The sequence below is a fragment of the Cordyceps javanica genome, chromosome 1 (assembly GCF_051103115.1).
Source record: "Cordyceps javanica chromosome 1, complete sequence".
Taxonomy (NCBI): Eukaryota; Fungi; Ascomycota; class Sordariomycetes; order Hypocreales; family Cordycipitaceae; genus Cordyceps; species Cordyceps javanica.
The window spans coordinates 7,339,285-7,354,012 of NC_139295.1; the positions used below are offsets into that span (position 1 = coordinate 7,339,285).

General features: G+C 55.2%; 5 protein-coding genes across 5 annotated transcripts; 3 read left to right on the forward strand and 2 right to left on the reverse strand.

Annotated features, from left to right (window-relative positions):
* Window positions 1-2,147: 2,147 nt before the first annotated feature.
* Window positions 2,148-5,369, forward strand: V2A60_002236 (lipase family protein; the record flags this gene model as incomplete). Its single annotated transcript, XM_083253587.1, has 1 exon — window positions 2,148-5,369. One exon carries the CDS (start codon window positions 2,148-2,150, stop codon window positions 5,367-5,369), a length of 3,222 nt encoding a protein of 1,073 aa, XP_083109713.1.
* Window positions 5,370-5,505: 136 nt separating this feature from the next.
* V2A60_002237 (uncharacterized protein) lies at window positions 5,506-6,362 on the reverse strand (the record flags this gene model as incomplete). The annotated part of the gene is made up of 2 exons (XM_083253588.1): window positions 5,506-5,930; window positions 6,149-6,362. The coding sequence occupies 2 exons, from the start codon at window positions 6,360-6,362 to the stop codon at window positions 5,506-5,508; spliced, it is 639 nt and encodes a 212-aa protein (XP_083109714.1).
* A 721-nt stretch (window positions 6,363-7,083) lies between these two features.
* Window positions 7,084-8,481, forward strand: V2A60_002238 (SRR1 family protein; the record flags this gene model as incomplete). Its single annotated transcript, XM_083253589.1, has 3 exons — window positions 7,084-7,424; window positions 7,589-8,293; window positions 8,349-8,481. The coding sequence occupies 3 exons, from the start codon at window positions 7,084-7,086 to the stop codon at window positions 8,479-8,481; spliced, it is 1,179 nt and encodes a 392-aa protein (XP_083109715.1).
* Window positions 8,482-8,830: 349 nt separating this feature from the next.
* On the reverse strand, window positions 8,831-9,754 carry V2A60_002239 (uncharacterized protein; the record flags this gene model as incomplete). The annotated part of the gene is made up of 3 exons (XM_083253590.1): window positions 8,831-8,962; window positions 9,027-9,490; window positions 9,619-9,754. 3 exons carry the CDS (start codon window positions 9,752-9,754, stop codon window positions 8,831-8,833), a joined length of 732 nt encoding a protein of 243 aa, XP_083109716.1.
* Window positions 9,755-11,895: 2,141 nt separating this feature from the next.
* On the forward strand, window positions 11,896-14,656 carry V2A60_002240 (response regulator; the record flags this gene model as incomplete). Its single annotated transcript, XM_083253591.1, has 3 exons — window positions 11,896-13,750; window positions 13,808-14,415; window positions 14,468-14,656. 3 exons carry the CDS (start codon window positions 11,896-11,898, stop codon window positions 14,654-14,656), a joined length of 2,652 nt encoding a protein of 883 aa, XP_083109717.1.
* Between the last annotated feature and the right edge of the window lie 72 nt (window positions 14,657-14,728).

Below are 14,728 nucleotides of genomic sequence, written 5' to 3' on the forward strand. Positions count from 1 at the left end.
TCTGGAAGGGACTGGATTGAATCAAAAAGATGAAGGAGAACAGCGAGGGAAAAGAAACAAGGAAATATGGACAAGGCAGAGCTGAAGGGCTGGGCTTGACCAGTAAGTACTCCGTAGTCGATACGAGGTCCGGATGCGGGACAGGGACTGACTGAGAGGCTGGTGGCTGTGCCTATGCCTGTGACAGGCGAGGGAGGTACCTTGGTACTTGGTGGGTTGGTGGGATAGTCTGACCTAAGAATAGCGCAAATCGGTGGCTGCAGGTGCAAGGCTGCGCTGCGAAGAGAGTCAGAAGGCTGTCAGTACTGAGTAGGTGCCCGGGAGATGCCTCGGAAAATAAGGTAGTTTAGATCTGAAGAGAGAAATAAAAATGACAAAGATCAAGACGACCGCTGATGGAATTGGCAAGCCTTGAAATACTCCCAAACAAAGCCCATTGAGTCCCTTGGTCCCTGTCTGTGCTCTGTACCTGAAATCTGCAAGTACCTGTACCTGCTGTAGTAGTCCCAGCAACAAAGAGACAAAGACTCCACTTCTAGCCTCAAGCTGCGCCTCAGGAACGAGCCTCTGTGTGGCTGCTTTCGGGGCGCTTCAGCCACTAGGAGCCTCCATCAGGCCCACGATTATCTGCTGCCATTGACCAAGTACGGATTACCAGTACTTGGATCAATGTTTATTTCTGGAAACGGGGCTGCCCTGCTCATGCACGGGTACAGATTACAGCTTAAGCATTGTAATGACGTTGATTTAGACGCAGATGGCCTGCATGCTGCCTGCTTGGGGCCAATCCTCACTCACTGCCAAGTAAGTACATTGGGCCTCACCGTAACGGTAAACGGCCCGCACAACACCGGTCTTCTGCGACACTGTCTGTTGTCAACGTTTGCTTTTTCTCTTCTTTTTGGCCACGAATGTCCTGCAGTGATGGGTGCGCCCTGATTGATTGGCTAATTGGTGTGCAGAGCATTCATGACGCCTTGTCGCGTATCTGGATTGACACTGCAAGCAGCGCAACTCCCTCATGGCACCCAGTCGCAGCGAGCTGGTCAATCTGCATCAGTGGCTGCATAAGTAGGCATGATTTCTATGTCCAGGCGGTCCGTCCCGGCCGGTCCCCCATCGCAACGACTACTAGTATACTGATCAACGCGCTGCGCTTACCCTCTCTTGCAACCACCAACCGACGCGCCTACACGCCGATCTGACGTCTCTTTCATGGTGGCCTCGCCCGCAAATGAACCCATCATGCCGCTCTGTCGATTGCTCCTTCGAAAAGAACTCATCTAGGCCAAGGACATTGAAATACTTACGGAAGCCCCTTTGTTGCAAAACGACTTGACGCAGCGTCATTTCGAGCGTGATTTTGGCCGCATGCAAGATCGGTACTACGAGTTATACTTGTCCGAGGGGTTTCGCCCTTATGCCAACTCATATCGTTCCCGCATTCCCCAGCGAGCCGAAAAACCAAACAGGTTCTCTTTGTGAATGATAACAATATAACGCTGCATTCCACCGATTCTGCAGTTTTCATCACAAGCGCATACTCAACCACGTGTGTCTCACGCCGTGAATGCTAGTGCCGCCGCCATACCTGTACTGTGTCCTCACTGTATTGTCACTGTACTGTCAGCTGCCAAACCTGACGTGCCAGATGGCAAGCAAATCCGCCGCCCAACGCAAACGGCTTGTCTACAACCTCGCATCATCTTCAAAAGCTTCGCCACAACCTCCCGTGCTCGTCCCATCTAATCTTTGGTATACAGACCCTACGGCGCGTGCCGAAAGTTTACTATTATCATGTCCACCGAACCTTGCCGCACCCTAGCGCCACCACTCTAATTCCGCGCCGTGCTAGTTGGTGCTTTCACATGCTCGTCTCGCCGCCCTATTTGATTGGATCAATAACAACATTTCCATTCTCTCTCGACTCGCATAATTCGCCACGTTCCTGGTTTTCTGCTAATCTCTTTTAATTTTCAATCTTATCGTCATCTCCTCCGACTGTTCCCTCTTTTAATCCGCCCTCCCTCCTTTGTATGCCTTGTTCAACCCCTTCCATTCGACGTACGCGCGCGCCCCTGCAATGTCTGTAACACCATTGTTACTTATTACCCGCTACAACGCCGCTACAGTCTCATCCCGTATCAATGGCGCGCGATGAACCACCAACCCACAAGCCCGGCCCAACACTGCTGCCGGGCCCGATAGCATCGACTGTTAGTCTCGCGGCGCGCTCAACCTCTCTCGCCATCCGCTTGGGCTCTCTTGTCGGCGGATATGGTCTCGACGCTGCGCGTTTCACAACACTGTCCAGTCTCGAGCTGGCCCGCGGTCTGGTCGAGGTTGTTCTTACGCGTGCCGGCAAAGACACTTTGGACCACGCAAAGAGCGACTTGGCTGCTGCAGATGCCGAAAATGTGCTCGAGCGTAGCTTGGAGAGCCTTCATTACGCAGTCATACAAGTGGCCTTTTGGACCTCGGCCAGCTTTCGCCTGACCGGAACAACGCTCTCTTTGGCCTCGGATACATCACAGCTCGTTCTTTCCTCTTTGGATAAGCTTCTTGGATCGACAGACTCTTCTCGTGCCGTCGCTAGCATCATTACCCTCATTCGCCGCGAGTTTCGTAACCCCGTTACCGGCACCAAGGGTGAGCGCGTCGGCGTCCTAGACTTGACACTGGCTCTAAGTGCACTGGCCTATCTTCAACAGGCTTGCCGCAAATTGCCCGAGGAAGAGGCTCGGAGAAAAGCATTTGAGGAGGTCATCTGGGATGTAGTTGTGCTCAACGATGGCGACCGTGTGGACATTGACGACAAGACTGCTCTGCAGCGCGGTTATGGGCCAGCGATCAGTCGGGAGGCTTCCCGTCGCGGCTCCCAGGACGAGGAAGAAGCCTTGTCGCAGTTGAAAAGTCACATCACACAGTCTCTCCCACCCGAAGCCAAGGTTACGATTTCCAATTCTGTTACGACGGTCCAGACCATCACAGTCGAAGTGGAAGGGTGTCTACCTGTATTACCAACTCCGCCTGGAGCAGAGATTGTCGAAACCACTGCGCCGGTCTCTAGATCAAAACGTCTTTCCTATCCAGGGCCGGAAAGTGATGGTCCGTACCGAGTTGTTTACAGAATAGAACGCGACAAATTTCGTGCCATGACTCTGGGGGGAGGCGACGATGCAGAGACTGGGTCAATCTTAGGGGAAATTGACAGCGACAAGGATTCTCCTTCGACACCGATGCAATACGATCCGACCAGCGGCACGTTTATACCCGCAGTAGCTCCCTTGCCGCCACCAAAGGATGCTGAAATCTCCAAGCCGGGATCGCCCACTTCTCCAGACACTGATAAGCCAATTCTAAGAACGGTGGATGTGCCGAGAGTCGAGCCTACTGCAAACCAGAAAAGGCAAAGACAGCCTGCCACTGCAAATTCGTCAGGAAAGGTCACTTCACCGCCGAACAAGAAACTGACCACGAAAAAGAAGGCAGATAGCAACAGTCGCACAGCAGAGAGAAAGCCTGGCCTGAAGCAAGTTCTCAAAGATGGTGGCCAATCTATATCGAACATGTGGAACAAGGATGCCAACGAAAGTACCTCAAGGCCAAAGCAAAGCAATGCTGCCAGCAGTCGCACTGAGTCTTCCCAGAAAGTGACCGCACTGCACAATCGACCCACCAAAGCCTCACAAGAGCGATCCATTGCAAACCGAAGATCGCTTCCGCCTCCAGAGCCATTAGCTCGAAGCTCCTCTCGTACAAGCTACGTCTCACTCACTGACAGACGACAGACAATGTCTTCCCAGGGCGGTTATCCCGTCCTCAAGGGTGGCATGACGCCATCTTCTCCGACCCTCACAAAGCAAGAGGCAATTTTCCCCCAAGAATCTGCCATGCGCTCACGGAGGGGTTCGCTTCTCAGTACCACTCTGCCAGGCTCTCCGATGCGAGGTCACCGCCGTAGCGGATCACACGCCCCTAGCATATACAGCCTTGCAACAAATGACTCGCAGACTTCTCTTGTTCTATCGTCGTATTATAAGAAGAGCACTTATAACACGGCCGACGCTTTGCATACTCTGCGCCAAGAAGGATTTGTGGACGGTACATTCCCAGAGGGCCACCTGCTGCCCAATATTACCAGATACATGCGCTTCTCGTCAGCTTGCTATGGGTCGCATTTTCTCAAGTTCTTGGGCATTTCTAATGACATGCCAAAGCTGAAGAGCTGGGACGGGACTCATCAGGATGTACGCCACTTTGCGCATCACACCGAATCCAACGCTGGAAATATTTTGCTAGCCTCCTTCGTTGATCCGCAAGGAGGGACTGACTCGACTGGTTCAACTGGAACTGGTGTGCCGCTCGTTCACTACATCTCTCTCGATCACGAGGCCAAGGCTGTGGTTTTGGCCTGCCGCGGCACTCTCGGCTTTGAAGATGTATTGGCGGATATGACTTGCGACTACGACAATCTTGTTTGGAAGAACCGGCCTTACCAAGTGCATAAAGGCGTGCATGCGTCTGCGCGTCGCCTTCTTTATGGTGACGACGGTCGGGTCCTGGTCACCCTGAAAGAGGCCCTGGTCGAGTTTCCCGACTACGGCCTTGTGCTCTGTGGTCACTCCCTGGGAGGCGCCGTCACGGCACTTCTTGGCGTCATGCTGGCCGAGGCAAACCCCAACGGCCCAGGCTTTGTCACAGCTCCCGAAGCAGCCTTTAAGAAGATGCTCACCAACGGCAGCTGCAAAGACAGTAAGCACAATGATACATTCATCCCAGCCGGGCGCCGTATCCACGTCTATGCATATGGCTCCCCCGGCGTAATGTCTGCCAAACTCCGTAAAATTACACGTGGTCTCATCACAACAGTGGTGCATGGCGACGATCTTGTCCCGCACCTCTCTCTCGGCATTCTGCATGACTTCCAGGCCCTATCGCTAGCATTCAAAGATAAGGAAAACGCGACAAAGGCAGATTTCCGAAAACGCATGTGGGCAGCTTTTCAGAGCAACTTGTCGGACGCATGGCGCAGCGGCAACGAGTCCAGAGCTGTCCCTGGCAACGACGACGACAAGTGGATGCTCCCGGCGCTGGCAGCCCTGAGGGAAAATTTCAAGTTCGAGAGGCTCGTACCGCCAGGCGAGGTCTTTGTGATTGAAAGCTATGCCGTGCTGCGACGAGAGGCGTTCCTGCTCAATGGCGAAGGCTTTCTGGGGCGTCCGGCGACGCGTGTCATTCTAAAATACGTGCGCGACGTGGAGGCACGGTTTCTGGAGCCACGGTTTGGCACGAGCATGCTGACGGATCATAGCCCGGCAAATTATGAAAATGCGCTGAACAAGATGAGATTGGGGGTTGTGGACTGAATGACTGATGATATAAATATACGACTGAAGGATTATACCACTGATGGATGAATAGCGATTGATTTGACCAATATTGAATATACAGATTTCTTTCCAGATGGTACACTATTTTACACATGACGAAAAGACAAATAATTTAGAAATCCTGAACGCCCGTTTCGCCCTCTAATGCAGCAACATCATCTGCCCGGGTCGGTTCCTCGTCGTCGAACCACTGCTCCTCCGCCTCGATCCTCGCCAGGTCGTCGTAGGCCTCGTTTCCGTCGACCGGCGCATAGTCAAACTCTTCATCACGGCCCTTGACGAAGCGATGCGTGAGAAATGCCTGCCACAGCTGTACCCCGTGCGCCTGTGACTCGGCAGGCTGGTCCCACATCTCCTCGACGCCCGTAGTCGTTGCCGTCCCCGCCGTCCCCGCCGCCGCGCGCAAGTCGGCCAGCTTGGTCTCGCCGCGCACGAGGTCGGCCTCGAGGGTGCGTCCGTAGCCCTTGGCCCGGCCCTCGGCCTCGCGCTCGGCGGCGGACTGGTGACGGCGGACGAGGCGTTCATACAGGACAGGATCTGCAAACGTTGTGTGCGTGTGTTAACAAGGTCAATACACAACTTCCACTTTCCCTCCCCGCCCGACCCTTCCTCCCCTCTCTATCTCTTCTTCTCTTTCGTCCATCTCTGCTGTAGTTTAAAGCAACCCCTCGTCTCCCCGAAGCCACCACCAACCAGCCTCCTCCCTCCCTTGGCAAATTACATGCAAAGCGAGAAGGAAAAACCCGCAAACGTACCGGCTAGCTCATGCTCGACGCTGGTAAAGTAGGCCGGATGGCGCTGCAGGTACGCGCGGCGACGATTCTGGATCTGCACCTGGGCGCTGTGGGCGGAGGATTTCCGCTGGCGAGGGACGGGCTTCTCTGCGCTGCCGGGCTGCTCTGGACCAGCCGCGGCCGAGGGGCGGGAGGCGTCGGCTGGCAACGGGGACGGGGGAGACAAAGCGGCCATTGTGTCTGAGAGAGGTGTGATGTGTGACGTTGGTGGATGCTGGGGTGATGGTGGTGTGGAAATTGGTCGAGTCGATTCGTATTCGTTATGGGGAAGTGATAGACAGTGGCTGTTGGCTAGACGCAAAGCGAAGCCAATGAAACATGATGAACAAAAGGAATGTTTAGAAAAAAAGAAAAAGGACTGGCCGACGATATAAACCAATAATTTCTTGTACAGTATTTGTCCCTCTCTCTCGCCTTTTCTTGGGCACTGTCACGAAGGAAACCTTGCCGCATAACTAGGTAGTTATAGGGTGGGTACGAGCAGACGCCGCTACAAACAAGCTTCCACCTGGCTCAATATCAATCAAGCAAAAGTAGAGAACGCGATACGAAAGCCGAATCTACTCCATCAGGGCCCGTGTCTCACACCCGTCTAATCCCGCGCCCCTTTCTCCCCGGCCGAAATAAAATCCGACGTCCGTTCTCAAGGCCTCGTCCCAGCCGCCCCAACAAGCCCGTTTGCCGCCCTCCCCTCCCCCTCCCCCGCGCGAAGCCCTGATAATAAGCGACCGTTTTGAAGCGCAACCCTCTTCCTTTCTCTAGTTTTGACTCGCTTCACTAATAAACACGCTAATTTTTTTTCTCTGCTCATTCATCCATTTATTCGTGCAACCAAAAAGAAGAAGAAAATATGTACATCTTAATTCCCTCCTCGTCCCTAGCTCTTGACGGCCACCATGGCTGACTCTACCAGTCCCCGTCTCCAGATGCAGTATAAAAGACTGGAGGCGGCTGCTTCCCAACTCGAGGAGAGGTACAAGAACAACGCCGGGATGCTAGAGGAGGTGGCAGCTGCCAAGGAGCTCGTCAACAAGTACATTGCAGCATACGAGGAGGGGAAGCTGTTCTTCGCCCGGGACCTGGTGACCAGCTTGGACCGGCAGATTGACGCCTTGCAGCAGCAAGACGGCGCTGCGGACAAGAAAGACGGCGGCGGCGATGTCGTCACGCTCGAGGACGTTATAGGCCGCCAGGAAAGCTGGCCGCTCACCTATCCGAACCCCTCCCAACATAAATGGTCGGTATGCATGGCAGTTTGTCACCATACGAACTTTGCTCGTCCCTCCGAATCTCCCCTTCTTCGTCACTGGACGCCACCCCCTCTCTCCCTATAATCTGGAGTGTGCCTGTGTTTTCGGATCGATGTTTGTATCCTAACGCGGAAGCAACTCTTTCTTCTAGTGACACCTTTTGCATCCGATACTCCGTTCACCAGTACATGACGCACATGTCTTCCAAGTATCCCGAAAACTTGCTCGAGGTTGAAACACCACTAGGCATCGTGTACTGCGACTTCGTCACACCCTCCGGGTGGCCACTCCCCGACCTCGAGGCTGCGTTCCGCGCCCACCAGGCGTCCTGGGACCAGAGTGTGGCCTGCCAGGAGCTCGCCGCGACCATCACGACGTCGGCCGCGGCGCTGCGCACGCCTATCCGCAAAATCGTCTGCTTCGGCCTCGGCCGCCTCGACGACTGGGAGCGAACCACGAGCGAGGAGCTCGCCGAGTCGACGCGCCGCGCCGCCACCCAACACGCCGCCGCCCTCACCATGGCGGCGGCCCTGGCGCGTGCGCAAGACGGCGACGGTGACGGCGACGGCGAGGTTCGCTGTTACGTGCAGGACCCCGCCTACGCCGCTGTCGAGAAGGAGCTATTGGCGACGCTGGGCTTCACCGTGCTTCCGGACCCCAAGGGCTTCCTCGAGGTCGATGACGCCACGCTGGTCTTCAGCGTCCACCCCAACGTGCCCGTGCGCCAGGTTGTGACGGACATGGGGTGGCCGGCGGCCATGGTCTGGGACACAATCGAGACGGACAGAAACGTCGACGAAGAAGGGGCCAGGGACTATCGCATAGAGACTAGATGGGGCCGTGAAGAGCGCGTATCGTGAGTGCAGTCTATCCTTTTTGCTCACCCGCCCTAGACTGACCACAAGTTGTAGGCCGTGGACAACGGACGAGGGCTCGACCCGGGTCACGGAGATGGCGCGACACTACACCTATTCCCCGTTTCCTGGAAACCCAGCCGAGAATCAATTTGGTCGCCTCGGAATCTACTTTCGAAAACCAACATGAAAAAACAAGGTAATACGAAACTAGACATCGTTCCTCCCGCCACGGGGGGGCCGACGAGTGTACGCGAAACGCGAAACGAAGAAGCAGCTGAAAATTCTGTCCAGGTTCCAGATCTGGCAGTATGAGTATTTTTTAACGCCGTATAGACAGACAACTTGATCGATTGCCAATATCAATGACTTATTTTGAATTTCAGCTTTGGCATGTAAGGGCGGCAATAAGCGCGTGACGGGCATTATACACGGGAGGCCGACGACCATCATGTTTGGGGTTAGCGTCGCGTTTGGGTTGGAGCTCAACTGTTTTGGCTGCATGTACATGAAATCGAGCTCATATACAGTAATGTAACTCAAGCCAAAGTAATTCTTTCTTGCCCGCGAATATCAATATCTGGTCTCATTCTCTGCAGAAGTGGCAATGAGTCTGCGTGCATGAGTGTGTTGTCGTTGATACTCAGCCGGCGCAGCGATGGGAATCGCTCCTGCTCAAGTGGAATTAGCAAAAGCAAAGCCTTTCCTCAAGGCCAGACCGAAAAAGTCACCTACAGAGATGGACCTGAAAAGAGGCGTATACACTTCAGGGTCGGCGCCCCAAACTTCAGGATAGGCGGACTCGTAATGGGGGTCCAAGTCGACCCAGGCCAGCTGCGGCGCGTCAAAGCCTGGCAGCGGCTGGTTGTCCTCAATCAAAATCTGTAACCCCAAAAGCCGCGGGAAGGTCAGGACTGAGAGGATCTCGGCGTCGACGGCCGCCTTGACCCACCTCGTGCGGAAGTGAAGGCTGGCGCGGACCATGTGGTTCGCATAGAGTTGCCGGCGAGCTGGCTCAATCGCCCCAAACACATCCTCCAGACTTCCGAAGAAGAAGCTTTCCATTCTATGGACCCATAGTATGGGTATCGCCTCTTGGAACCACGATTCACAGACCCGGGCGCACGTGGCCAGGGTCTTGAGATGATCCTCGTCATAGCCGCAAACGCTGCTGCATATTGGACTGTCCCATAGAAATTCTTTGTGGGCGTGGTGTTAGCAATAATCACAACTGCATTTGCGCTGTTGCTTTCATCCTTTCTCTTGCCGACAGAAAAAGAGAAGCAGAAAGAGGAAGCAACGAATGGAGAGCTGCGTGGTGGCTTACCGACAAGCGCCTGTCCCTGATATTTTTTTGTGTAATTTTGATCGCCGTCTTCGTCTTGAGAATAAAGCAAGCTGTCGAAAATTAGCTGTAGGATCTCAGGCAAGGCAAAAGCCCGCTGACAAGCGGTGTGTCGCATGATTGGCATCCACCCTTATTTCTCTGTCGCAATTCACATCCGGGCTCGATCAGGCACAAATGACGGCCGGCACGAGATGAGAGGTTGACAATGCTGACAGGGATGCGTTGAGTCATGTTCCCGTAGTCTGTAGTCTGTCGCGACTAGTCGAAGTAGTGCAGCTGGAAGCCTCGTCGCACCACACAGCCTTGCCATGTCAACAACTAAAACAGTTACCTTGACTAGGTCACCTCAAAAAGCTGGAAAGGCAGTACACAGCACTGGGGAATTTTACGAGTCGGAGGCTGAAGCAAGGAAGCCAGTGTGATGGTAATTATTGCAGATGTTGCACTGAACGTCCTGGGAGCCTCTGGCCAGCCCAGGGCCGACTCTCCGGGTAAGGAGCTCCGCCCAACCCGACATGCACAATTCCGATAAGCCTTAAACAAAATACCAGGTCTATTTGACAGCAACCAGGATACAGAGCCGATAGGTCGCTTTGCCTGCCGCCAGAAAGTCCTGCATCGAAGAAGCAAAGTGTTCCTGGCTTGAGCGGAGTGGCTGTGTCCCAAGTCAATAGCGCCGCGGGATAGGCTGCGAGCCATCTTGGCTTCCTTTCAGAGGAAGTCTGCCAGAAGCGCGCCCATGTGGTATATATTGAGATGCGGTATCATGAGTTGCCTCGCGAGGCCACGAGTGCTTGAGCGTAGAGGGCGCCAGGCCATTGTGGTGGCGACATTGGATAATGCCAACGTGTCGACGAGGATATAGCTCACCACATCGGCTGTCGAACTGGTGCTGTACATCCCGTTCATCTGCAACTTGAATAATGATCAATTTATGCAGTCAATGGCCATGCGAGTCGCCGCCGGCCACAGTGCCTCAAGGTCAAGCGTGGCGCTCACACCATGGCTATGCATTGCATTAGCGTGCAGAAATAGTAGACGCCCAGGTATGACAGACGCGTCGTCTCGCCCGCCAGGCATCCTTTTTGTCGAAGTTTCCGCAAAGAAACATGTCACAACTCACATTTCTCTCGTCAAGTGGTACGGCAAAAGTGTCGGTCCCTGGATTGGCCACGCCTGTATTACATACAACACTCAAGTTAGCAGTGGGCGGCACCTGTCCCGCGCCGCACGGCATCGTTCAGTCGGTTGGGGGAAGGTCAACCGAAGCAGAAGCAAAAAAAGCCTGCAGGCTGCATGTTTCATCCATACAGACCCGTGGCAAACTTGGACCCTTGACTTGCTTTCGGACGGTTCCCGTATGACAGACAGTCTGAAGAGCTGCGGTGTGACGAGGGTGAGGAAGAAAACAGCGGCAATTCTCCTTTTCTCCTACTTACTCCGTACTCCGTACAGGCTGCGCACATGCCATCGCCACGGGAAATACCCAGTTTATTGAAAGTGTGTGAATCGAGATTGACTGAGTTGGCCTGTCGCGGGTAAGGCCATCCCATTGGCCCCTTCCAACGTCCTTGGGCCCTCCCTCTCGTCTGTTCACCCATGTGCCCATGGCCCTTGCGAGGCCACCCCCCTCACATATATGCTGGGAGATCCTTGTCCGCGAATGCGCAGGGCTTGGATGGTTTCTGCCTTGAGCGCAGCGCATGCAGGGGTCTGGCCGAGTAAGAAACGACAGTAGCAACTGGGCCGGCGGCGCGTGTACTGAGTACGGAGTAGTGGTGTGTTGCGTGTTGCTGTGCGATGGGCCAAGCCATCCATGCTGGAGACTCGGGAGGGGTTTCGTTTCTTTCTTGAAGGTGAAACGAGCCGGCTTCTGGCTTACAATGCGACATGTAGCTTTGCATGAGCATGCATTCTTCTTTGCTGCTTCTTCTTATGCTTGCTCGGTGCAGCTAATAAGCTGCATGGTTAGTCAACCTGGCTGAGTTGCGGACTTTTTGTCCCAAAGCGAAAGCCCAACGTTTAATTTCGTTTCGTGCTGGCAGAGGTCAAAGTTTCTATATGTTCCTGTTTTCCCGGGTGTTTCTTTTGCCTTTGTTTCTTTCTTTCCTTTATTTTTTTCGTTCCGTTTCTGTTGGTTCATACAGTCACCGCCTCTCACTAGCCAGCTGCGTAGCCTGGCGTCCTGGGATGCGGCCCGGTTTGACCTCGTGCATCAAGTCGAAGCTGTCGCTACGCCGTTGGCGATCCAGTGCAATGCCTGGCGTCTCCAGTAGCTCGCTGATGAGCGGGCCGGTCGAGGACGAGGCAGAGACGGCGTTGTTGTCGGTTTCGAGGACGCAACACCTACAGCAAAGTCAATCACAAACAGCACAACAACGACCCGAGAGCCACGTCGAAATCATAATCAAGAGCAATGAAGCGGGTTCACCATCGCCACCGCCATCACCACCAAGAGCTGCGACAATATTGAAAAGCACACACGCGCAGTCCCGACCCCGGCCTGCCCGGCCCAAGTCAACGCTGGGGTTGATGTCCGTCGAAACCGGGGGCGACGGTGCTAATCAATCTGGCACTGCAAGGCAAGGGACGAGAAGCACTGAGGCTGCCGCTGGGGCATCAGCTGGGACCACTGGAGAGCGGCCTGTATCCACTGAAGGATCCGCTGAAGGAGCCACCACTACGGATGGTCCTGGCAGGACATCTTCGACCTCTTTGGCACCCCCATCAGCGGCCTCGTCAGTGACTTCTTTGGCGGCCTCTCCAGCACCTTCAGCATGCCAGCCCAGGTCTCCAGCGCTCCCCTCACCCCCTTCAGCGCCGATTACGACACCATCACCCCCTATATCTCCTCCTCCACGCACTAAGCAAGGCACCAGCTCAGAGGCCCCTGTCGCCCCAACCGCCTGTAATGCCCCCGCTAATAAAGACCGGATTCTCCACCACCAACGACTCGACCTCGAGGGCCGTCTGGAGCGTCTCTCTCAGGATCCTCTCTATTTCGATCCTGCGTTTCTTCCATCACCATCCGCCCGCCATAAGATCAGTTCCGACTCCCAGGTTGCTACTCCCAAGCTACATAGTATCTTTGAACACTTCAGCACCGAGCCCTTTCGCAAACTGCGACCCCCTGAGCGCTATCCTGGGGAATACGGCGACCCCTACACAGATCCCCGTGTCCACCCTCTCCACGCCCCCATTCAGGCCTCGTCGTCCTCCTCTGTTGCTGCAACATCACCGCCGCCAGCGCCATCAGCTTCAAGCCGTAACCGCATTAAAACTGCATCCGACGTCGCTGCCGCTGCCGAAGTCTCTTTTGAGCCGCCCTCTCGTCCTCCCGCCGCTCCCCGGCGATCCAGTGGCTCCGGCCCTGCTGTCCGCAAGGTCAAGACGCCTCGCAGGGCACATTTCGTCCTCGACCCTGCTCCCGAATTCGGCGTCCCCTCGCCTCCCGCCATGGTCAACGCCCGCAAGATCTGGGTTCGCCGTCCAGGCGCCTCGCCCACACTCATTACCATTACCGAGGATGACCTCGTCGACGATGTCCGCGATACTATCCTGCGCAAATACGCCAATTCGCTTGGCAAAACCTTTGACGCTCCCGACCTGCACCTTCGTCTCTACCCCCGTGATCAGAAAGACCGCCTGCTGCAGCCCGACGAGCACATGTGCCGCACCCTCGACAATTTTTATCCCGGAGGCCAAACGGTAGATGACGCCATTGTGATTGATATTCCACGCAGGACCCCCAAGGCATCGCCGCATCCGGCACAACACGGCCACCACGGCGCTCAGCAGCCTCACGTCCCCCACACGGCCGCCGCGATATACTATACCGAAGATGGTCGACCGCTCGAGTCTGGCGAAGGCTATTTCCCTCCCGTCGGAGCTCTGCCCTCGCCGCATTTGCAGCTCGTCATGCCGCCCGGCGACCGCCATGGCGGCCAACCACACTCAATCGCCGTTCTCGGATCCGGCCACCTCCCTACAATCCCGTCTCCCGGAGGACTGCGCCCACGTGGCCATCGCGAACAAACCGGCCGCCCTCGAGTGAACCGAACTCACACGTCTTCGTCGGGCATGAACGGCAGCCACGGCAACTACAGCCACGGTACGCAGCAATTTCGACCGCGGCTAGCCCACTCCCGCACTCATTCAAACTCTTCAGATCCCACAGGCATGCCCCCTGGTGCCGTTCCCGTACCCTTGTCGTCCCCTGGCCGCGAGCACATGTATGCCTCCTCCAACCGCGTCGGTATGTCATCGCCTCGAATGCTCGAGGCCCGATCCTCTAGCACCCGACCAAAGCGACGACTGAAGAATTCGGACTATAACGGTGGTGGTGTGGTCGCAACAGTACCTCCCATCAGTGTGCTTATCGTCGAGGACAATCCCATCAATTTGAAACTGTTGGAGGCCTTTGTCAAACGCCTCAAGGTACGCTGGCAGACAGCCACCAATGGACGAGAAGCTGTCAAGAAATGGCGGACCGGTGGATTCCACTTGGTTCTCATGGATATTCAACTACCAGTTATGAATGGTCTCGAGGCCACGCGGGAAATCCGCAGATTGGAACGCGTCAACTCGATCGGCGTCTTTTCATCGGTGCCCACGACACCCCAAGAGGAGCTTGCCCTGGAACTCAACGACAAAGATCGCCTCGAAAATCGGCACCACTTCAAAGGACCGGTCATCATTGTGGCCCTGACAGCCAGTTCACTGCAAAGTGATAGGCACGAGGCCCTGGCGGCCGGGTGCAATGACTTTTTGACCAAGGTGCGTACTAATCCTTGCACGCTGTATTCGAAACTTGAGCTAATCTACGCAGCCCGTCAACTTTGTCTGGCTTGAGCGAAAAGTCACGGAATGGGGCTGCATGCAGGCCCTCATCGACTTTGACGGCTGGCGCGCCTGGAAAGACTTTGCTCTTGCCGAGGAGGAAGCCAGCCAAAAGGCAGCGGCTGCTAAGAGCAAGGCTAAGAAATCTCGCTCTTCGCTTGCTGCCCAGATGGGCTGAGCATCCTGGCATGCTGTACATGCTGTGAAATATACCCAATGGCTCTGTTTTGTCTTTGTTTTTTTGTTTTTT